Source organism: Agelaius phoeniceus, chromosome 2, assembly GCF_051311805.1.
Source record: "Agelaius phoeniceus isolate bAgePho1 chromosome 2, bAgePho1.hap1, whole genome shotgun sequence".
In the NCBI taxonomy this organism is placed as follows: domain Eukaryota; kingdom Metazoa; phylum Chordata; class Aves; order Passeriformes; family Icteridae; genus Agelaius; species Agelaius phoeniceus.
The window spans coordinates 99,891,481-99,914,902 of record NC_135266.1 but is presented as its reverse complement, the minus strand read 5'-3'; the positions used below and the strand labels follow the sequence as shown (position 1 = coordinate 99,914,902).

Genomic DNA, 23,422 nt, shown 5'->3' with positions numbered 1-23,422 from the left:
GCAGCACACGCTTCATTAAACACACAAAATCACCTGTCAGCCAGGGCTTTCTCTGCTGGGGAGACTTTTTTAGTGTCTAATAAGATGCGCTGTGCTGTATCTTAATGCACGACTGGCATCTTTGATGGAATTTTATTTATCCTTTGACATTAGAATAGTGAGAGTTATCTGCCCATATTATTTTAATTTCGTTCATTTTACTTTGTTTTCTAAAAATTATGTTTAGGCCTCTGCTTAGAAATAATAGCATCTGCTAAAGAATACTCTGCTTTAAAAAAATTATGAAAGTAAAATGTAAGTTATAGTTCAACTTCAGTGAACATGACAGAAGTATGTTACATTTAGTGTTCTGTTGACTATGCTAAGGGTCCTATTATGTTCACCAGATTTATCTTTCTGAAAGCCTCTAGTGATCAGCATATAGAATAGGCTGAACATAGTTGCTTAGTTCATATTTATTTCTTTTTAATGCCAGAAGGCTATTATCTAGTACTAATACATGGTGTTGAGAGCTTCAGTTGTTTTTCTGATTGCTGCGGTCCTCCAAATAGGGAATTTTGCAGAGGACAAGTTAATCCCTCATAATGAAATCATACCATGAAATGGTTCATACTAATCAGGATTTCTTTTGCTTTAAAGCACATGACATAGTTGTAATCATTGCTGTTTCAGTTACAGGTATTTTGGAGAATAAAAATGAATTTTATGTCATATGAGTTCTTTGCACTTAATTGGCAAGAATATAGAAAGTGTGATTAACTTCAGGTTCTTTTATAAAAAGATCTACACATGCAAATATTTTCAGCTGCGGGATGATAAAATTGCATTTTCTTGGGCAGTGAATATCGTATGCATAGTGTTGCTGTATGATTACGCTGAAGCTATTAAATATGTACATTATTTTCACAGACCCAACAGAGAAGGTGACTATTCAAGTGCTGCCACAAAGTAGTACCATTAAAGAGGGCGATAACATCACTCTGAAGTGCTCAGGAAATGGCAATCCTCCTCCACAGGAGTTCCTGTTTTACATTCCAGTAAGTCCTGCCTTGCTGTCGCTGCCTAGTGAAATATTCTGTATCATTCCTTCCTGCAGACATTGCTACATGTCAGTGTCTACCGTGGTTTTGTAACAAATGAAGAAAGGAATTCCATGCAACAAACGCAGAATTATATATTGACCATTATATCACACTCTGAGAACACCTCACCTCAGTTGCCAAAATATTTTTGAAAAAACTCTCCTTCCCCCCAGCCCACCCAAATTTTGCAGGAGTTTAGACCTACTAAAAATTACAAGGTTTTATTTCCCATTATCAGGTATTTTATTAAACTGTTTTGATTACAGCAGTTTGGCATCTTAAAGAAAACCATCTCATCTGGTGTCATAACACAGATCCAGCAGTGAAAGTACAGCAAATTAATTCAGCTATTTTTTGGACTTTCACAGATTAATCTTTGTGCAATTTGTTTTCTTCAGTTAATTGTTTGGTGGCTTAACAACACAAAAAATAATGTGTATGACAGCACAGAAGAACAAATCTGTAAAATGCTTAAGACACAGACTGAGAAAAATAAAGGCTTTGTTACCATTAATCTTCTTAGTACTGGTGAAATCCACAGACAGATGTGGCTTTATATTCTAAGACTCCTGGTCCTTGTTCCCATGTCCTGCTTCCCACTCCTGTTTTATATGCCTTATTTGTTCCTGCTGCAGCTCTGAGCAGAGCTGCTCTTGCGAGTAGCCAAAAGAAGTGGTGTCCTTTCAGATATTTCAAACCCAGCATGTCACCCTCTGAACATAATCATCACTACTCTGGACTCCTGGCATGTTTGAATTGTTGGAGAGAGCAAGGGAGCTAGGAGCTGAAGTCCTTATCTCAGAACAGCCATTTAGATTCAGTGAGTCATCCTAGAAAGTCACTAAATGCCAGTGAAAAAGTGTCTGGTATCTCTCCTTGCTCTGCTATCACAGTGAGTGAGCTAAACACCCGAGTTTGTCTTATCTGTGGGCTCCCTGCTGCCTGATACTGGTCTTTCCTCTCAAGGAGAGTTGCAGTGGGTGATCTCTTTGAAAGGCTCACAGGTATTATAAATCTCTTTCTGGGTTCAGAGATAGGAATTAGGGTATCATTCTATGCTTGTTTCAAAGCTGATCTAAGATTGTAATCAGGGGGAAACTGGGGAACTGGACAGCGGTAAAGCAGCATTTGCTGGCTAATTCAAAACACCAGTGTGCTTGTGCTGTTCAAAAACATGCAATGCAGTACAATTCAGTTCGTGATTTATCCTAAGCTGAATATATCAGAACCAGACTTAGAAATACAATTTGTTTTGTTGTTTTGATTTCTGCAATACTTGTTAGTAAACTGGTTTTTTTTTTGGCTAAACTTTTAAATTTTGTATTGTAACATCCTCTTAAAATGAGTTAGTCATTCAATTAAAAGAGTAAGCTCTTGATTGTAGCTGTTTTTTAAAATAATGTTATCATGCAGGAAGTAAATGTTATTTTAATTAATAGGTAATTACATTTCAATGATGCCATGTCTATACATGCTTTGGAGTATTTCACCATCCTTATAATAAAAAAAAAAATCCTCAACAAAAATTAGTGGGTTTAGCAGGCCCATGTACAGTAAATGTATTGTTTTCCACCTACAGGGAGAAACAGAAGGTATAAGAAGCTCAGATACTTACGTAATGACAGATGTGAGACGAAATGCAACAGGAGAATACAAGTGCTCTCTGACTGACAAAAGCATGATGGACTCGACCACCATCACTGTGCACTGTAAGTAATTGCATTTTGCACTCCTAGGTAGGATTCAAACTGATCTTGGACCTCCTGGGATGGTTTCTCTGCTTTGTGTATGCAGCTTAGTGCAGTTACCTACAGGTCAAGTGTTGGTTTAAAAGTGTGTCCAGTCATTTCTATTTATTCTAATATATTTCTGTTTGAAAATCTTGACTTTCTCAATTCATTGGCTGGATCCTTTCACTTCCCGTAACTTTGGATAGTGTTTGGTTCTATTACACCATCACATATGGTGAGAATTTTGTTATTTTATCTTTTGCTCATGTGAACGTATATAGGGCAAATTACTTTCTTCCAGCTGTGCCTTAGGATGTAGACAAACATGGAAACTAATCCACAGGAATATCACTGAAGGTCATTCTTCGTAGTTAAGTTCCCATTCCCTTAATGAGGTTAATGTGTAAGGAGCCTAGAAAAGTAACTTAGGAAGTTCACATAGGAAAGGTTGGGTTTTTTTACTTTTTCCAGCATCATGAGAGCTACAGAGCTCAGTAAATTTTCTTTAGCTGGATACTGTTTAGTCACACTATCAGCAACACTTTGAAAGCAGCCATTGAACTGGTTGAACCATTGAAGCAGTAGCTGCTTTTGACCTCTTTATGCAGAAGTCAAGAGCAAGAACTCTCTCAAATTCTGCTATACTATCAGAGGCTGTTAAATAGAACTCACGCCAGGGGTAGAAGTTTTCCCCTAAAAACATTGATTGTCTGTAGTCTTCACAGTATCAACAGTAGTTGACAGGTTCAGAGGGATCTGAAGGATAATGAAGTTTAAAGGCTTCCACTGTAGTTATATTTTACATTAAAACAAACTTCATGTTTCTATACTTGGTTTTGAATTTTTTTTTTCATGGAAGTGGTACAATACATGCATAATATATTGGTGATTATTGATTAATTACACTACACATGATTAATTACGCTATTATATTTAATGAATATTTTGCCTTTAATAAGATCATCCATTGTTACCCTGCCCACCTCTTCTGCCAAGAGTTGGGCATGTAAAACCTGAAAAGGTCTCTGTGCTGCTGCCTCTTCACTGCTGGATAGCAAAGGTTCCTTTGCTGTGGTATAACCAACCCTTTGATTTTTCTCCAAGTCTGTTGCATGTCTACTTTTACTTTCGTAAATAATTACTCTAAAAAATGGCTTTCTCAGCTCAAAGTTATTTTTAACAAGCCTATTTTCCTGTGTCTTCCATTTTGTCCGCATATTCAAAGAGCTTTGCTATGCCAGAGAAACATGTAATTTCTAGACATGAATCTTCCCAGTGCTGGCAGCTAATACAGCTACTCAGAACTCAGAGCTGCACTCCAGTACCCTACTACTTCACTTGACTTAGAGTTCATTTTTTTTCCAAAATACCTCTATCTGCAATAAAGCCTTTTTTCTAAATGAGGTGCAGTGGCCTGGAGTAGTTCTGTAATTCCTGAATGTCCGGACCATGCACCATCCTTAAGGTACTTCATTGTCTTTTCTGATGCTGGTCTGAAGCATTTCTGCAGTTTGTCCTTCAGATACTACTTACTAATGCTTATCAACTCCTACCTTTTCTCCCTCTTTTGTTCTGTTGCTCACCTTTTATATGGATGAATATTCCTCTCTGTGGTGGCACACTAAAAAAACTTGGTTAGGAGTCAGGGCTTTTCATTTCTTCACATCCAATCTCAGCATTTTAGATTTTTTTATTTTCTTCTTAAAAAACACAACCACAAGCACAACAAAAAGCAGGCAATAGAATATTAATTAAAATCCTTTTAAGATAATTAATTAATTAATTTTAATATTTAAATTAATTTAAAATTAATTTAAATTAGAGAAACTATTTCTAGTAATTTGTTAAATTTCAACTGTAGTGTCTTTTCCCAAACCAATTTTATTAAGCATTATAATGGCACTGATTTATTTTGGTGTCTATGTAGGGAAAGTTTCTTGCTGGTATCAAAATACATTATTATGCCATAATCCTTAAATATTTTTTGTAGATAATACCAAGCTCCATTTTTCCAAGTTGACTGTAAATTATGAGACTTACAGAATGCTGAAAATTGACATTGAAGCATCAGAGTTACCCGTAATGCTTAGGGAAATTATTTATGAAGGAAATCGAGGGGGGATGAAAGATTCCCTGCCTTATCCATGGAACATAAAGGACAGACTGTACAACCTGAGCTCTTGGCCTTCAGAGCAGGATCTGTGCAGCCAGGTCCCAATTTAAAGTCCAGCAGAACTGAGTGCTCATGGCTGGCATGATTTGTCCCTCTACAGAGGCAGCAACAGAGCAGGATTGATGTTGTGGATTTGTGGTTTTTCACAGAGGTTGTAAATTCTCTGCCAGCTCTGTTTCTTCAGTGAGTTTGCCCAGGGTCAGATGAGCAAAACTGGCAGGCAGGGGACCAGGGCAAAAGCTGTTTACAGCCACTTACAGAGGTGTAGAAGCACACCCTGGGTAAGGCAAAGAAAGCACCCAGCAGAAGAGGACAAGTATTTCTTCCCTCAGCTATAAAGAAGCAACTTTCAACCCACAGTGCCATTTCATTATCTGTTGCTGTGGGGATTTGGTCTAGCTTGGTCTAGTGTTGGTGTTCCTGGCCATGGCAGAGGGGTTGGAAGCCGAGGATCTTTTAGGTCTCTTCCAGCCCAAGCATTCTATGATTCTGTAATTGTTTCTGCACATAAAACCTAGTGTGGAATAAGTAGGTCTGTGGAACTTCCTCTTTGTGATGCTTTCCTTTCTGCTAAAATGTGTTCTGCAAGCCATCCAGTAAATTTAAGGTCTTAGGAGTATAGCATTTGTATTTCTTTATAGATGTTTTTATAGCCTTATCTTGACTTGTCTTGTCTTTCAGTAAAGCCATTGAAAATACAGGGGAAGTCACCTTTTGAATGTTGCATGGAAAAATCTATTCTCAAGATACTAGGAGAAGTTTCCAGTTGTCTGCTAGTTTATTTATGGAGTTTAGACAACAAACAAGTGCCTGCATAGTTTTCCCAAATGCAGCACAGTATTCCATCAGAGGCCTCCTTTAAATGCTGGGAGTGTGTCCTAGATGTGCCACAGCTTCCAAACGGAAACGTGTGCTCCAGTCTTGCCCGCTTTAACTCCATACCTCTCTCGCATGATGTGGTGATACGTGCAGAATGCACTGTTTGTCTCTTCCCTGCCCTACTTGGTATGCAAAGACAGCACTGAAATCAATGCAAGACTTCAAATGAGACCACATTAAGAGCTAGCATATACTGAAAATGGTGCCTGATGAGGAGCTTGTTTCTGAAGAACATTTCAAAGCCAAACATGAAATGTACAGAAAATTCTCTCGGAAAAGTTTTTCTTGCAATGGAGACAACAATTTGGTTTTGATAATCTTCTATATGCAAGAAAATGTTTTCTCCTCATACTTCTGTACCAAAGTGAGATTATTTATTAAGTAGAGAGGTTAAGATAACTACATCACATTACTTTGTGGACCTTACAGATAAACTGGCAGAAAATTAAGCTAAATCAAGTTGTTCACGTAGAGCTTCTAGAGGGGATCCTATGTTAAACAGTTGCTTAATTCTGTCTTGCCTTGTAAGTCATATAAACACTGCTCTGAAATATGTAGCTCATCTCATGCCCTCTACATTTTCCTGAACTGCTATAGCAACCAAGAGCAGTGTGGGAGGGATTGTAGTCCCAGTTGCACCACACAAAGGGGCCAGCAGGGCACAGTCAGTCTACCCTGCAGGAAGACTGGGCTGAAGGATTTCTCTGGGCTCAGTGTCAGGCTTGTGTGAGATGAAGGCAAAAACTTCCATGAATTTTTGCTTCCTATGGGAAATATAAGAGGAATGCCTTCTGAATGGCCTTTGGTGATCTCTTAGGTTTGAGGTGCTATCTTACTTCAAAGAACAAAAGGTTTAAGTACGTATCAAAAGGTTTAAGTACATGTAGAATGAAATTCTTGAGGGAAAAAAAATAATAGCTTTTTCTTCAGCCACCCTCTGCCCTGATGGAATGTGTTTTAGAAGAAACACATCCCATACACTATCGAAATCTATATACTGCTCACTGGAGGAGTCTTGTTATTTTATTTCTTTTTTTTTTCTTCTGGAAGCCACAGGAGAATAGTTGGATTCCATTTACTGGTTTCAGGAGGGAGGATAGGAAATCCCCATAGGAATACAGAAACAAGATGCCATTTTATCTCATCAAGATTTTTGACTCATTCACAGATGAAAGTACAGTTCTTGTGACCTCTCAGAAAAGACATTGGGCTTGTAATACAGATAATAATGCTGCAGACCCGTAGTACAGGCTGAGCCCTAGTTGTTCCCTCAAGTTCCACCTTTAATTACGATGGTGTTCCCAGGGTAACCACTGAATGAAGCCAGTAGTGAAGTTCACTGTTTTGTTAAGGAAAACTCACTTTCCTCCACTGTTATTTTTGTCTCAAGTGTTTTTTTAAGCTCTGCTTAAAAGCCAAAAGGAGGCTTTGCAGCCCCTTTCCAGCAAGTACTATATGTGAGATGAAGTCATGGTGAGATGAAGTCACGTGCTTTTGACTGCATGTGTTTGTGTGTGTGCGCACATCTGTGATAGTCATTCAGTCAGGCAGCTTGGCTTACAAGCAAGGCACTGTCAGAGGGGAAGCAAAATAAAGATTGGCAAACTCTGCTTTTCTTTCACTGTAGGATTAATTTTTTTTTTTTTTAAATGACCAGCCCACCAAATCCTTAAACAAGAAAAATCCAGAGCAATGTCTCCTGATGTTTCTGTTACTGGCTTTCACCCTGCCTTGTGTCAAACACAGCTGTCCCTGACTGCAATTTCCCTTGAGCTTAAATATGTCAGGCAGAGCTTGGACTCTTTTTCGAGGTACACAAAAGTGGCATTTTAAGTCACAAATAAGAACAAATAAAGGGCTTCATGTGCAGTTCCCCAACCCTGTAATTTAGACTTCTCACTCCTTCAATCAGTATCATGTCTCATACACCCTCTTTGACCTTCTTCATCCCCTTCATATTCTGAGGGTGAAAGTCCTCTAGTTTTATCACACCAAAGAAAGGCACCCCTTGACCCTTGCTATTCTCTCCACAATTATTATGTAGGATAACCTGTCCCCACCTGCACTAGTCCTCCCCTGAAGATGCATTTCTACCTGGCCCATAGTAAGCTACCCTCACAGCATTCCGTGCATCCCTTTCTGAGGTGCACATACTGTTATGTGAAGTACTTCTTCAGCTTATTGTGCCTACTCTGTCATTCTTTCAGCAGAACAAGGTGGAAAAAAGTATCCATTTGTCTAGTGATTAGTGAGGTTTTGCTTTTCCTTTTAGCCTATAATTACAGCAAAAATATGAATGTTCTGCAATGCCTGTTTTTAGAAAAATTCTCTCATCTCCCTTCCTTGTAAAATTGACTTGAATTTTATTGAAGAAATGAAATCTTGAATTTAATGAGTGCAATTAGTCACATTTTCTTTTCTTGATAAGCCTCTGAAATGGGCCAGGCTTTCTGAGATTAACTTTTTACAAATGTTCTTTCTATCCCAGATCTGGATTTGCAGCTTACTCCTAGTGGAGAAGTCACAAAACAGATTGGAGAGGCCCTGCCTGTGTCATGCACAATTTCTTCTAGTAGAAATGCAACTGTGTTTTGGATAAAGGTCAGTAATTCATCTATTTCACACTTCATCTGGGTGTTCACCTCTTTATGTTACTGCTGCTACTTCAGTGTTTTTGAAGGAAGGAAGGAAGGAAGTTGTTCATTGAGCTTTTTAAAGAATATTGTTAAAATGGGTCTTACGCATGTGGTTAAAATGAGATCTACTCACATTGATGACTGAAAATCAGTTACTGTAATTATCAGCTCAGCTTCCAAATGGAGAGAATTAAGGCATATTGTAACACAAATACAACTTCTGTGAAATGGTCTATACAAGGCCCTTTGAGAATAAGGTTATTCTAAGAAGAAAAGCCCATTTAGCGTAATTTTGGTGCATTTTTTCAGAGGTTTGCTTGGTCTTGGTTCTGATAAACATAACAAAAGGGCAAGGGTTGAAAGGTTAGATGGTGAAAAATGTAGCTATTGAAGAGGTGGCTTTATACAAAACCTGTAGTGCTTGAAACTTATAGTAATGAAGCTTAATGGTTGTTTATGAGCATATATTGATCTCATAAGCCTGGCCTAGAGGAGAGTTACCTGTGTCTCAAATGTTTTATCACTCATGGTCTTGGCCAACCTACTAGAAAAGCTCAGAGCTAATAACTGATCCCATCTGTGCTCTTGATTTAAAAGCAAAATTGTTCAAGAAGAAAGGAGATGGCGTCTATAAATCTCCATCAGTTTCCACTTTTCATGTTGTATATTCAAATGTACTTATTAATGGGGAAACAGCTTAAAAAAGTGAGGCTCTAATTTTCCAAAGCATGTGAAAACTTGTGTTGATAGTAGTCATTAAGGGGTTAATTTATTGTGAGTCCATCTCTGTCATTTCTAACTCCTGACTTTATCAGGACAATACCAGAATGCAAACAAGTCCATCATTTTCAAGTCTTCAGTATCAAGATGCTGGAAACTATGTCTGTGAAACTACTCTACAGGAGGTCGAAGGACTGAGGAAAAGACAGACACTTAAACTTATTGTGGAAGGTAAGCAAGCAGATGGTTACAATTATTAATTGTTAATTTTAAATAAAATGGTTAACTGTTATACTGTTCTTGTAGGAAAACCTCAAATCAAAATGACCAAGAAAACCAACACAAATAAAATGTCTAAGACAATTATCTGCCATGTGGAAGGTTTCCCCAAGCCAGCAGTGCAGTGGACAGTTACGGGCAGCGGAAGCATCCTAAATAAAGCAAGTATCTTTCTTATTACTTTATTCACCAAAAACTACTGTATAGGAAGTGCAAATTAAAATCAAGGAACATTTTTGAGGTAGTGAGATTGAAGAAAAGTCTTTTTTGTTTATGTAGGAGAAGGTTAAGTGGTAGCTGTAGCTACCACGTACTTACATGGATGATTTTTTTTATGATAAAGCCTTTTTGAATAGAACAGGTGGTAGCAAAGGAGATCCACTGGCTACAAGCTGAAGCTGGAAGGAAAAAGAAAAGGTTACAAATGAAATATGCATTTTTTTAATTGAAGGTACTTAGTCATTTTATCTGGGTAATGTGCTGATTTTGCCATTGCATAAAGAATTTGCAAATAATGATGGAACTGTAGAACTTACTTTAGAAAGCAAATGGGCACTTGATGTAGGCATTAACTGAGTGAAATGTAATGAAATTTGACATCTGTGAATCAGAAATTACATTCATTATAGTTCTTTATGTGCTTTTCAGCTTTTATCCTAATATTTGTGGTTGTTTTTGTATGGTTATACCTGTTGTTTCTCACTGGAAACAGAACGATTATGCATTCATCCTGAGGGATAAACAAGAAGAACTCATATATAGCAGGGAAAATACCTGGAAAATATGCAAACTGAAGTATTTTTATATGGATTACCAAATCCCATGAAAAGCATTGCCAGATTTTGCCTTAGCAGGAGAAATAAATGAGACCTCTCCACAGTCAGTGGCTGGAAGGAGAATGTAGAGTGCTCCTGGAGATTCCATTACATTTCATTAGGTTTTGCTTTGAGCTACAGAAATTATGTGTAGCTGACAAAATTGGTCCATTTACTTGCAGGTATAGGACAGGAATTGTCTTGAAGCTATATAAATGATTGCAAATAATTTTCTCTAGGTGTTGCATTAATCCAAGAATGATGTGCAGCAAATTTAAGGAACAACACATTGATATTACAGTACAGATACTGTAGGTGCTACTAGACACATGTAGCTTGGCAAAATAATGCTTGGTGGGGAAATAGCGTGGAAAGCTGGGAACTGGAAAACTTGGAACAATTATTCCCCTTAGAGTGACATAAATGAGAAACAGCAAGATGGAAAAAATTATACCTTAGAAGTTTGAAATTTTAAGAATTTTTTCACTTGGAATATTTTTTTAAGTACTTGAACTAAAAGCAATTACAGAATGTTGTTAATTTTTCAGAAAAAAACTTTTTTATCATTGGTCTTACAGCACAAACTATGCTATCTATAACTGGATATTTTGGCTTTTTCTTTCAAATATTCACATTATCATTTAATAAAACAATGTAGTATTTCTCTTGCTATTGTTTGGAAAACTGAAATATTAGTTGAAAGTTATTTCCCTCTGACCATTTTCACTGTGTAATACAAGTGATGCGTGTATTGCTCTTTGTGTTTTTAAATGATACTAATCTTCATTTTTCACCTTTTCAGACAGAGGAGACAAAATATGTTAATGGGAAATTTTCCAGTAAAATTGTAATTGCTCCTGAGGAAAATGTAACTTTAACTTGCATTGCAGAAAATGAGCTAGAAAGGACTGTGACCTCCATGAACGTCTCTGCTAGTGAGTGTCCTCTAAAGATAATTTCTTTAAAGTTACAGTTTCTCATAAAGTACCCATACATCACACTCAAATGAAGAGTAGGACTGCATAGTAATGTTAACACTAAGATATTTAACCTTTTTGTCTTAAGTCAAGCAATTGTAAATCCACTCTGGATCAGTAGTACATAAAATTTATTGATAGCTTTCTATAATAAGCCACTTAGTCTTCATGACTTTCTTGGCTAGCTACAAAAGTAAACAATATTACAAAATAATAGTACAACATAATAGTATAAAATACTGCAAAGTAATACTTCATTTACTAGACAGAGATATTTATTTATTACAAAATTAACAATATCTCTTAGTCCCTAAATTACAGTTTATTGGTATGACTTGACTCACAATAGAAATCAGCCATACTGGGCTTCAATAATATATCATGATGAAAGGTAGTGAGAAGCTATGGAAAGGTAGGACAGAAATTCTCAGTCAGAAATATTTCTGACTTGAATATTACAGGTTTAGAGTAAGATTCTTCTAATGTATATAGTATAATTACAAAGGAAAGACTTCTATTTAAAGATGGGATTAAATATCTTGCTTGGAAAACACTGTTGCAGTTTCTGTTATTGCTATAGATAGGTAATTGAAGGTGATTTTTAGGTCTGTGTTGTCTTTAATTCAATTTTAACATTTTTCATTTCAGTAAGTATTCCAGAATATGACGAGCCAGAGGACAGAGGTGGTATGTATGGTTTCCTCTCTCTTTTTTTTATTCCTTTTTTTAACTTTCTAATCCCTTTTTCTGTTTCTGGTGAAAATTCTTTAGAAATGTTGCAATGCTTTACTTTATCATAGGTCATCTCATTAACTTTTCTTCTTTGCTTCAGATGACAATAGTGAAAAGGTTAATGACCAGGCAAAGCTAATAGTGGGAATTGTGGTCGGTCTTCTGCTGGTTGCTCTGATTGCAGGTGTTGTCTACTGGCTCTATGTGAAGAAATCAAAGTAAGAATTTTTTGAAAATTTTATACTAAGCTGGAAAAAGAACAGTGATACAAAGAGATGTATGTTTACTTGTTTTCCTTCCTCGACAGCATTCCAGCTTTCTGGAGTGGGGAAAAGCTGTTACAGTAGGTGCACTTGATAGCAAAAGGAAACTTGGCACCTCTGATTGGCTTGTCCTAATGCTTAATGGGACTCATCTCCTGGAGGTGGGGTTCTGAGATTTTCATAGATCATAGTAGTAATGAGGTCCTGTTTCCTGACAGCCAAGTCTGTGCTGACTCTTGCATCTAAATATAGTACTTAATTGTGGAACTTGATGTGTGGAAGTCTGTCTGGCTGTACTGCTGCTAGAAACTGCCTTCATTTAGAAATTGGCTACCTTGTTTCCTTTGAAAATGGAATAACACACAGAATAAGACTCAACCATCTCAGGGAGAGGAGAGATCCTTACTTGTTTCTTTGAGGTTTCTGAAATAAAATTGGTAAAAATAGAGCTTCTGTTGCTGAAAAAATCTAGGAGCTCTCATCCCAGTCCAGGTTTTATACATCATAGGCATAGAACAGCATTTTCCATTTTCAACTTTCTTCCTTGTCACAGAGGCTCACTTCTGAAAATAGTAGGGAAGGTGTCAAGAAGTGACCATTTTGCTCCATCCTTTTGAGGCTGGCTATTACTGTGTGCCCCATTTGTTCTTGCCCCCATACCTTTATCTCCAGGGAGAGCTGAGGGCAGTCAGAAGCAGCCTTGCTGTCTGACAGCTCTCACAGCTGCTTCTGAGCAGGGGAGGTTAAGTGGCTGTGCATAACCTGCTCCAATCAGTACAGGTGTAAAAGCAGTCCTAAAGTTCAGTTGGTTTTAGTATGATCTTCCATTAAAATTGAACCAAATGAAACCTAAAATATACTGGTGGGATTTTACTGTGAACAAATGTGTTTTCACTGATGTGAAAGTACAACAAGGAATTCTCCATCTGCTAAGAAATGCTCTTTTTTTTGGATAATATATAAAGACTTTGGCTCAACCATAACTGATCAGGTTTTTGAAGTTTTCCAAATATAGAATTGTTATAAATTACCCATGCACAGAACCACACTTGGATACTATATGTTTTTTTTTGTTTGTTTTTTTTTCCCAAAGCTTATGCTTTTTTTTGTAAAATATTAAAAGTAACAACATAGTGCTCTTCCTCCCACACTTTGCTACTGTTGCAATAATGTCTAAGATAACTTTGTCATTCCTTTTCGAATGTGTGAATGTGGAGTCATGAACCTGTGGTACATTGCTTTGGGTTTCTTTGGATGAGGTGGTTTGAGGGCAGAGAAGGTAAAATATCTCTTCTTGCACCACTGAGTAGTGTGGGGAGAGCTGACAGGAATCATAGAATATAGCGTGAGATGATATTATGAATTACAACAATTTTTTCTGTTTCAAAGATAGGATATGGCATAATCTAAATGGACACCAATTCTTTTCCTCATGCTCAGCTTCTCTTCCTAAAGCTTAGAGGAAAAGTTAGACCTAGAATTGATTAGACAGGTTCACTGGAAACAAAAATGCCTTTATAGTTAAACAATAGTCTCTGTATTTGACACATGGTTGCTGGCTTGCAAACCCCTTAATTGATGTATCATCATTGACAATTTCCTGTTCTCTGTATATTTTTAAATTGATCTGTTGCTATCCTCCCTGTTTTCTGCACACCATATTTGCAGGAGCAAGCAGAATGTCAGTACCTATTCTGACAAAGTTTTCTTTATGAATCATAGCCTAGCAATCAAAGTAGACCTTGCAAAAAGCAACTTACACCTCTGGACAGAACCCCCCCATCTCCATCCAGGCCAGCAGGTAGCAGTTATCTTTTGAACCCACCCTTGACCAGTAACTCACCTAATCTCTATCCCCAAAGTGACGCCAAAGGAAAGTCTGAGAAGGCAGCAGCACAGAACTTTCCAAGTCTGCCGAGGCAAGAAAAACATTACTTTTTTTGTTATTGGTGTTGTGGTTTGTATAATCTTCTATTGTCTTGTCATCCACACTAAGTAGGAATTATACTTGTAGCCTTGGAGTATATTCACAATAAATCACTTGTACAGTTACTCACTGCCCCAGCTTCACTTGATGGAAAAGCTGATTATTGCCACATATTCTTTTCAGTGTGAATATTATCCCATAAATCAGAGACTCATCTGTATTCCACATCCTGCATCCAGCCTCCTCTTGAATAAAGAGTTGAGGCTACCTACCCCAGCATGCCTTGTTTCTCCTTCATCTGAGCAGAAGGCCAAACAGTTGTTCTCTGCAGATTTCTCCTTTTTCCAAAAAGGATGTTGTAAACTAATCTATACTGAAGAGAATATAACTCAGCACTTTAGAATATTTGTAAATTTTTTGTGTCAAGCGTCAGTTAAGAGATTGCAGGACACCCACATTAGGCAAATGCTTTGTATATGAAATTTTCACCTTGCCAGAAAAAGCTGAGGTACAGCAGAAATGAAAGATTCAGAAAGAAAATAGTGCACTCAACACCCTGTCCCCTGCTCTCTAGTCATGGAAGTTGGCTTGTAGTTGGACCTTGGCCCCATTTTTTTCCCTGTAGTTGGGAGGTGCCCAAATCTCAAGTCACATAAGGCTAGATCAACACTAAACTGGTTCAACATCCAGTGAACATCATTTCTGCTGAGCCAGCTGAATCACAGCAGCAGTCTTAAAGTTGTTCACACTCAGAGCACATCGAACTCTTAGAATGTTTTTTAGGTCACAGTAATGACAAAGGTTATTGGCATCTCTGAAAGTGAACACTTGAAACTTAAAAGTTCTGCTTTTCTGATACTTCATATCAAACAAGCATATGAGTCAGATGTAGTGGGCCAAAGATGTAAGAAACTCACAATGTTTTAACAAGACTCAGCATTTGTATTGGTTTTCACTCAGTTCCCTTTCAGAGAAAAGACATAGTTACCAAATATCTCTGAAAGTGTCAGCTCATAATGCAAATCTAATACAAAAGTGACACAAATTAAAAACAGTCACCCATTTCTTGATGACTGGAATATTTTTCTAATATCTCTGTGGTTTTCCTACTGATGGACATTTAAAAATAATTGGAGGAAGTGGAAAGCAAGATTGGAGTAAATAAGGAGGTTGCAGCCAGTCCAGATTGGGATGTATAAAACCATTTGCTCCTAGAAAATCATCTGCAACAGTGCTGTTGAGTGTAGCTTTAAGGAAATTCATGGCCCTTGGTTTAGCACCCAGAACTACACAGATGTGTATATCTTACCTGTCATTACCACAAGATTGGGTAACAAGGACAAACAGCACTGCACACTTTCTTCCTTAAATAGTGTTGAGGGCAAGGCCTAGACTTGTGAGATTAAAAGAGATCAGAAATTAAAACCATACAGCAATTTTTGGGTCACCTATATGTAGTCTGTATTTACACTGCAGCTGGCAGAACAATTATCATGGAAAATGGTCTTCATATTACAAACAATGTTATGAACAGTATCTGAACAAGATCCATGAAAATAGTGGCCTCACAGCACACACACTCCAAAGAATGCTAAAAATCTCACTTTGGTACTACTTACAGAGAGATTTTGATTAGGATTCCCTGAGGATAATGATTTTCCTGAAGAGCAAGCATAGATAAATATTAAATACGAGTAATAATTTTAGTAAGAGCTCAGAATGATCCATGATTTACAAATTAGTTTAAAGGGAAAAAAAAAAAAAGAAGAGCGAGTAAGCTCATATTTATACAACCAACTTCTCACTCTTCAGAACAACACTATCAAAGGTGTGGGCTTTTTTTGTGGAGCTGTAGATAATAACAGTGTGATAGTGCTCCAGGTCTGGGTAAAGTGAGCTGTCTTCCCTTTTGGGCAAATCCTTGGGACTATTTCTATATGTTCAGACTCCATTACCCAGCTACTCAAATATTATGAGGAAGTCGATCTTGAGTTGCAGATGGAGCAAGCTGGCAGGAGTTAATGCACAGAAAAAGTGCATTAAAAGGAACAACTGCTGTTGAATGTTAAGCTGGACAAGGACCACTTGTCCTGTGCCTGAAGTCACCTCAGAAAGTGATGGAACCCATGTTTTGAGACATTTCTGTTACAAACCCAAGCACGTCTGTCGAGCCCTGGGACTGGTGCCGTGCCAGGGGCTGCTGCTCCTCTGCTGTTGGCAAAGCCCTGCCTGGGGACCACACCTCCAAGCAAAATAACTCCTGCCTCTCTTAATGACACAGTTTAGATAGCACTAAAAAAGGCTGCAGCATTGTTTGTGCTGAGGTGGTAATTCTGTCTTGGTAATAGCATTTGGGGAACAAAAAAACAGGTCAGCAGGATCACTGAACCATCATAAATAAATGGCTGCATTTCAGTCTCAGGCATTGAGAATCGAAATCCATCTGATTGTCAGACATGAAAAACTGCTGCTGCTCTCGTTTCAAGCAAGTGGTTTGTAACATCCTCCAAAAGAGTTCTGGAGCACCTGCCTCTTTCAAAGTTAGTGTTGCCCTTTAAGTCTCCCATTTTTGCCCAGTGTGGCTTTAGGGAAATAAAGGTGACATTTGATTTGACTGAATATAAATTAAAATAGATTACTTTAAAAATCAGAACCTGATCTCATTGCAGGATCTCCTGATGTTAGTCATTGAATGCTTTTAACCTAATCAAAGACGAGACAGTTCTCTCTGCTGTTAAGAGTCAGGTCATATGAGATTCAGTCTGATTTGGGCACTGTAAAACTGGTGACAAGAGGCCAAAAAAAAGGATCCCAGTGAGCCATGCCAATAGTCTATCCAGTCTCCAAGAGCAGACATTAGCAGTTATATGAGGACAGATGTGCATGGTACTGCTTTCTCACATCCAACTCACTTCAGCTCAGGTAATTGCCTGAGTCCAGATTCTTTCAGCTTTTCATCTCTTCCCCTATTGTGTCTGATTTTGTGAGACTTATTTATGGAAAAGACTCCTTAGCCACATGAACAAGCCAAATTATCTGCTCAACCTAAACCAAACATGTTTTAAATTATAAACTTTTTTAGTTTTCAAGGGATTTTTTGAGGGGTTGTTTCTTTTTTGTTAGGAATAAAGAGATTTGTGAAAGGTTATTGAGCCCACAGAAGGTCAGTCCCTACCGAAGCATTGAATTTTCTTCTTCATTGCATTTCATATCCTTCCCTTTTACTCATGTCATGTGTTTCAGGTTTTGAATACCAGGGAAAATAGAGTGTTACTGTGCAATAGAAATTTACCACTGTAGAACAAGTTACTTTGTAATACTATCTCAGCACTTTTAAAATTAAATTTGCCAGTAATGAAGAGGAGCTCAGATCTTTGCAGTAAATGGGCTTTCAGCATGATACCTTCCTGTCAGTCACAGTCCAGACAGACATAAAAGAGGCACCCTAAACCAACAGCAAAAGATAATGCAGCTTTAAAATATTAAAACTTGTGGCCCCTCAGGAAATGACCTCCTCTAAAACTGAAAAGATTTCAGAGGGGTCCCTTTCAGTGCAGCCTGTGGGATTTGGGATCCAGAATCCCATCCTCCCCACGATGGAGAGCAGCATTTCAGTATCGCTCCCAGAGCTGGGGAGGTGTTAGGTGCATGTGCGCTGCCCCAGGAGCTTTTCAGAGCCAAGAACGAAGCTTCGCTGCCCCAGCAGCGCTGCTCAGGGTCCTTAGCCCAGGGCAGGAGTGGGTGCAGCCTTTGCTCAGATGGAGGATGTGCTCGGGAGCGCCCCTCCAGCAACAATCCCGCTCCGCTCCGTGCGTTCCTGCATGGTGTCAGCGTGACGTGTCCCACTGCCCAGCCTGTGTCTTCATTGTACTCTGCGAGTCAGCGTCACTCCGGGTCTGTGCCCTGAAGCAAGGGTGAGCATATGCACCAGTCTGTCACAGCGGACCATACTTTTCTGTAGGGGAAGCAAATTATCTACCGAGAAAATACGGATACGATAATCTGCTTTGACACAAGGGATTTACTTTGTCCCACTCAAACATATTTGCCCATTTACATTTTAAAAACTGGGGCCTTCAAAATGTTATCACAGCACTGCAGGAATCTTTCACCTTGGCAGACAGTGAGGCTTCTCACAGATTAAATGAATGGCATAGTGGTTTTATTGTGCTAAGCTAAACTAAGCACTTAACTCATTAATTCATCGCCACTACTTGCATTAAGACCTGCTATTTTAAATGAGGCATACCTCCTTTTTTCCCCCCCTCAAACATTTACACAATCTCATCTTTACCCAAAGCCTGTCAGTCATAGCTAACACAGACCTACAAGTGAGAGTTAGATTTTTTTTTTCAGTGGTGCCAGAATTTTCATGAATTTCTTCACATTTGAAGAGCTTCCGTTTGGCACGGGCTCTGAAGTCATTTACTACAAATACACAAAAGATTGCTGTGTTGATCAAGATATTTCAGCCACACTTGTAACGCTTTAGTATGCCTTAAAGTAGACTCGTGTTTATTGAAACAAGCTGCACAGTTACTTTGTCAAGAAACATGGATCTCCACAACTGGTTTAACCTTACTGAATGTCTGCTAGCTCAGAATAATTCTGATTTCCTCAAGAGGTAGATCAACACACAGAGTCCTGCTGTAATATTTCCTGTGGTACTCACAGCAGTGGGAGATCTGGTGTCACTGGTCTATTTACAGACATATGCAAACCTGTTGCTCTGCTCAGGACAGAACTGTCAAAATTTTCTGTTCACTGTGAGGGGAGGAGGCAGTGTCATTAATATGAGTATGGAACAAAAGGCTGTAGACATGCAAAAAATTGACCTTCCTTTACATTGTAGGACAGCATCAAAACATGTAGACAAAGATCTTGGAAATATAGAAGAAAACAAAAAACTAGAGGAAAACAATCATAAATCTGAAACTTAAGAGAAAATGTGTCAGTCATCATTCCAGGTAAGCGTTTCATATTGCAGCATTAAAATCTCTTTGTCCACCATTTCTCTCTGGTGATCAAAGCTCTAGCTTGGTCTGGTGCTCACCTTCCAGAGGTGAGGCAGTGGGGTGATTTTGTGGTGTAGTTTTAGGACAGACAGACTCAAGCTTTTGGCCAGTTAAGAATTCAGAAATTCATATACAAATATAAAAAGAAGTCTGACATTCAGATGGAACTTGATACGTGGCTTTATTTTAATGCATGTTCTTGAGGAAATGAAAATACAAATTTTATACTGTACCACAGTTCGTGTGTATGTATGTGTTTATATGAAGAGTATGTTTAGATAGAATTCAGAAGATTTCAAGTTATGACTTGAAATATTTACAGGAACTTCTTCCCTTACTGAAGGCAACAGTTTCCAAGTCCTTGGTCACTTTTTCCATCATTAATATAAAGTCATGAAACTTCCTTCCCTTAGAAAAAAACAATTCTCTTAGTCTAGATTTCACACACCTGTACTATGATCAGTTTTATCCTGGAAAGAGACACTGTGTGTCTCTTTACATTAGTAACAGGTTTGAAAGTTTCCCCCACTGGGATCTGTATGAAGTAAACTGTTTACAAATGGTCTGGCCAATGCCCAAGTTCTGTGGGGAATTGCAGGAGCACTGCAGAGCACCAAGAGCACCACCCTGTGCTCACACATACATACACCACTGCTGCACCTCTCCTCCTAGTACCCAAAGGAGGGTTCAGACCATTTTTCTGGCCAGTTTAGGTCATTTAAAATTAACACTGTGTTAATACAAGAGTCTGGAAACAGCTAACCATAGAGGTTTGTTGAGTTAGTCATCAAATAGTCTTAAAAATGAGAGTATTACATATTCAGGGTTGCTTGCATTGTAAGCTCCTTCACAGGAAAGCTGTAGACAGCCCTGATTTTCAGTGATCTTAAGTAAATAGCACTGGATACCTTCTTGAGGTAGCAGGGGTTTAAAGCATATGGAATTATGTGGCATTATGATATTTCATATTTATATAACAAGGTTTCTTCTTTAAATGAATGCAACTGTCAATAATTTCAATATGTCCGTATTGTCTGAAATTTTCTAATGCAAGCCACAAGTTTTGTGTTAAGTATTTAGAATGTAATGGATTATACAGAGCAATTACATAGTGTATAAAGAGATGCAGCATTGCTGTAGGCACTTTACCAACAATATCACTGTTTTACTAGTTTGGCAAAGGGAATTGGGAATACCAAAATGATGTCCTAGGAAGGATTTAAAGATGGAAAACAAGTCAGTTTGGATTTTGAAAAAGTTGCAGCGTAAACACCCGATGTGCCTTTGGTGCCATCTTCTACTCTGTATTCCTTCAGATCAGTAGATCTGCATAACTGAAATGAACATAAATCCATTACTTACCAGACAAACATACTGGATTTGCTGTGAACAGTACTGCAACAGTGATTCTTGTCATGAAAGAAAGTGTTTACTTTACTGAGCTGCAGAAGAAAGTACTTTTCATGTAGCTGTTTATTTACAGCATAGATACTGAGTAGTTATGATGGTTAACATATTTTAAAATATTTAACTGTCTTTATCTTTCATATTTTCAGAGAATACATATAGACCAATTGAAGCATGAACGTGGATTGTATTTAAACATATACAAAGAAGTGACAGCTATTCATGGTTCAAGTATTAAGCAGATCATACTACCAGGTTTTCAAAGGATTTTAGACACAATTATCTCAAGCTAAAAAAACCCCACAAACTAATTTTGGCAACAGCCATGATAATAGGTCACCATGTTGTGTTCTGTTTGAAATATTTTTTTGTAAATGTCTGCACTGAAGATTTCTTTTTGTTTGCCTTTATGTAAATTTTTTACGTAGCTATTTTTATACACTGTAAGGCTTTGTTCTGGGAGTTGCTGTTAATCTGATGTATAGTGTAATGGTTTTATTTCAATTGTTTTTATGACACCCTTTGAGCAGGTACATGTCTGATTCTGGTTGTAATCAGTGAAGCCTCTGCTTTGTAGCAAGTACCTAGAGTGTAAGATTGTCTTAAAGAAAATGTCAAACTCCTTTTTCATTCTTTGAAATCATGGTAAAGCAGAAGGGTGACAGCTGTGACAAGAATACACTAAATTGTTAAAGAAAGTGAACATTTAAAAAACCATGCAAAGCTAAACAAGCTAGAAGGGGAATAAAGAGTTTCCCTGAAGAAGTCTGTAGACATAGTAAGGAACACTATGAAAAATTCCTAGCCTACATACAGCTGGTGGCTAAAAAATCCTTTTCTTCTAGAGCAAGACATGCATTTTATTGATGGTTATCAGTCGTCTTTCATGTTAGCATTAGGATAAGGAACTGGAATTCTGGATTAGTTTTGATTCCTTTATGTTATTCGCTGCCTTAAAGTACTGTACCTTTTCTTCTTTTCAGAGAGATACCAGTCAGAATTGGAAACTTTTTTTAAAAAGTGATCATATCAAAGCTGCATTTTTTTCCCACAAAAATAGAATATATATATATATATATTTTTTGTGTGTTTTTGTTAACTATGCTACAGATATTGAATGCACCTTGAGATAATTTTAGTGTTTTTAACTGGTACCTAATTTATCAAACAGTACATATAATTGTAACAATGAAATGTCTATGTATCTTTAGTTACATTCAAGTTTGTAACTTTATAAACATGTTTTTTGCTTGAGGGAATTTTTAGAATGGTACTTGATAAGAAAAGGTTTTAGGGTGAATGGCCAATAGAAAGTTGTACTTAAGGGAGATAAGTTTCATCTTATCTGGGAAGTTAGTTACTGGAAGCAGGTAACAGGCAGCTTTGATGGAGAGGAACAGTAGAAGTAAGCAGAACATCAGGTTTCCATTTACAAATATCCAGGGAAAAAGTAAGTTTTTATAGACTGGTAGGCAAAAATAAATAAATAAATAAAAGAAAAAGATGGACGTTAGGAAATGTATTTTGCCACTTTTGCATTATTTAGGGGGCAGAAAACACTGTTACTTGTAAATTTGTAAAATGTTAAATGTCTGGGCAGTAGTGACTGATGTCTTAATAAAAGCTTCCTGTAGTGCATTGGCATGGATTAAATACATAAGATGTCCTATAAACTCTATGCTGTATAAAATATTAGAGGGAAATCCTGTTATATGCCTCTAAACTTTAATTTGTTACTGTTTTATTTGGCAAAAAGAAAAAAAATTATAATCTTGGTCAATATTTAAACCAAAGTAAAATGGGGGAAAAACCAAAGTAATTTGTTTTGCATGGCTAAGCCATTCTGTTATCTCTGTAAATATTGTGATTTTTTTCTTTTTAGAATTTTGTTAAAAAAATTCTAAAATTTTTAAACACCTGTTTTTCGAAAATAAAACGTGAACACACAAAAAGTTACTTTATATATAAATATATCTTTTTCTTTTGGTGCAAGAACACTGCCAAGTGATACACTTGTTTTGTAAAAGTAAAAACAAATTCAGTGGGCATGACTCTGAACGGGAAACATTGTACCAGAGTCCTGTGAAGGAGTGTGCATCTACTGCCTCTCTTTGTTTATATCACTACAAATAATTCTTAAATACAGAGAGGAATCTTCCAAAGATAGGGAAAACTTCAAAGGGAAAGCATAGGGAAGGGCTGAAAATTTTCATACCACTGTCAGGGGAATATAGGGCAAACGAGAAGAAAACAAAGTCCTTCAACTTTCACAGCTACAGAAAAAGGAATATAAACAACTCCTCGCCTTTTGGGATTCTGCTTGATCTCCTATGCACTTTAAATCGTCAATCCGAGGAGCTGGGTTTTTCACTGCTCCGAGTTCACTATAGGCAAGTTTCAAGAACCAAGAGTGCAAAAGAATTAATGTTTCTATCCATGCCTAAACAACAATAAAACTGAAGTATGTCTTCACTGGCTTGTGTGAAATCTCAGTTTACAAGAACACACGTGAGCCCAAGGGAAGGTGCACACCCAGAGCTCGAGCTGCTGCCTGTGGTCCTGCAAATACACCCCTGTGGAGTCTGGCTCCCAGGAAAGGTCATGGGGTGATGGATGTGGGCTTGTGGGGCTTCTCCTGGCCCACAGCACCTGGGGAGCACAAGCACTTTCTCAGCACAAGCTGGTGCACAAAGCCTTGCCAAAGCTCGTCATGCAGGTCTCTGCTTGGGACCTGGACAAATAATTACCCTAGCAGTGAATTTGGGGGGACCCTGTTCAAATCTGAGC

At 37.8% G+C, this 23,422-nt stretch overlaps 1 protein-coding gene across 5 annotated transcripts in view; it reads left to right on the top strand.

Moving 5' to 3' along the window:
* The window catches only part of ALCAM (activated leukocyte cell adhesion molecule), a 115,284-nt gene extending 92,177 nt beyond the window's left edge, over window positions 1-23,107 (top strand). For 3 of the 5 annotated variants that reach the window (XM_054628141.2, XM_077174397.1, XM_077174400.1), the window contains exons 7-17: window positions 910-1,037; window positions 2,662-2,791; window positions 8,353-8,465; window positions 9,316-9,451; window positions 9,527-9,660; window positions 11,117-11,249; window positions 11,940-11,978; window positions 12,124-12,241; window positions 14,149-14,205; window positions 19,066-19,180; window positions 20,785-23,107. In XM_054628141.2, coding sequence (XP_054484116.2) covers window positions 910-1,037; window positions 2,662-2,791; window positions 8,353-8,465; window positions 9,316-9,451; window positions 9,527-9,660; window positions 11,117-11,249; window positions 11,940-11,978; window positions 12,124-12,241; window positions 14,149-14,205; window positions 19,066-19,153 — 1,076 coding nt within the window. In that variant the 3' untranslated portion in view covers window positions 19,154-19,180; window positions 20,785-23,107. Of the gene's footprint in view, window positions 1-909; window positions 1,038-2,661; window positions 2,792-8,352; window positions 8,466-9,315; window positions 9,452-9,526; window positions 9,665-11,116; window positions 11,250-11,939; window positions 11,979-12,123; window positions 12,242-14,148; window positions 14,206-19,065; window positions 19,181-20,784 lie in introns of all 5 variants that reach the window. The other 2 variants (XM_077174398.1, XM_077174399.1) reach the window with 2 other exon arrangements.
* The last annotated feature ends 315 nt before the right edge of the window (window positions 23,108-23,422 follow it).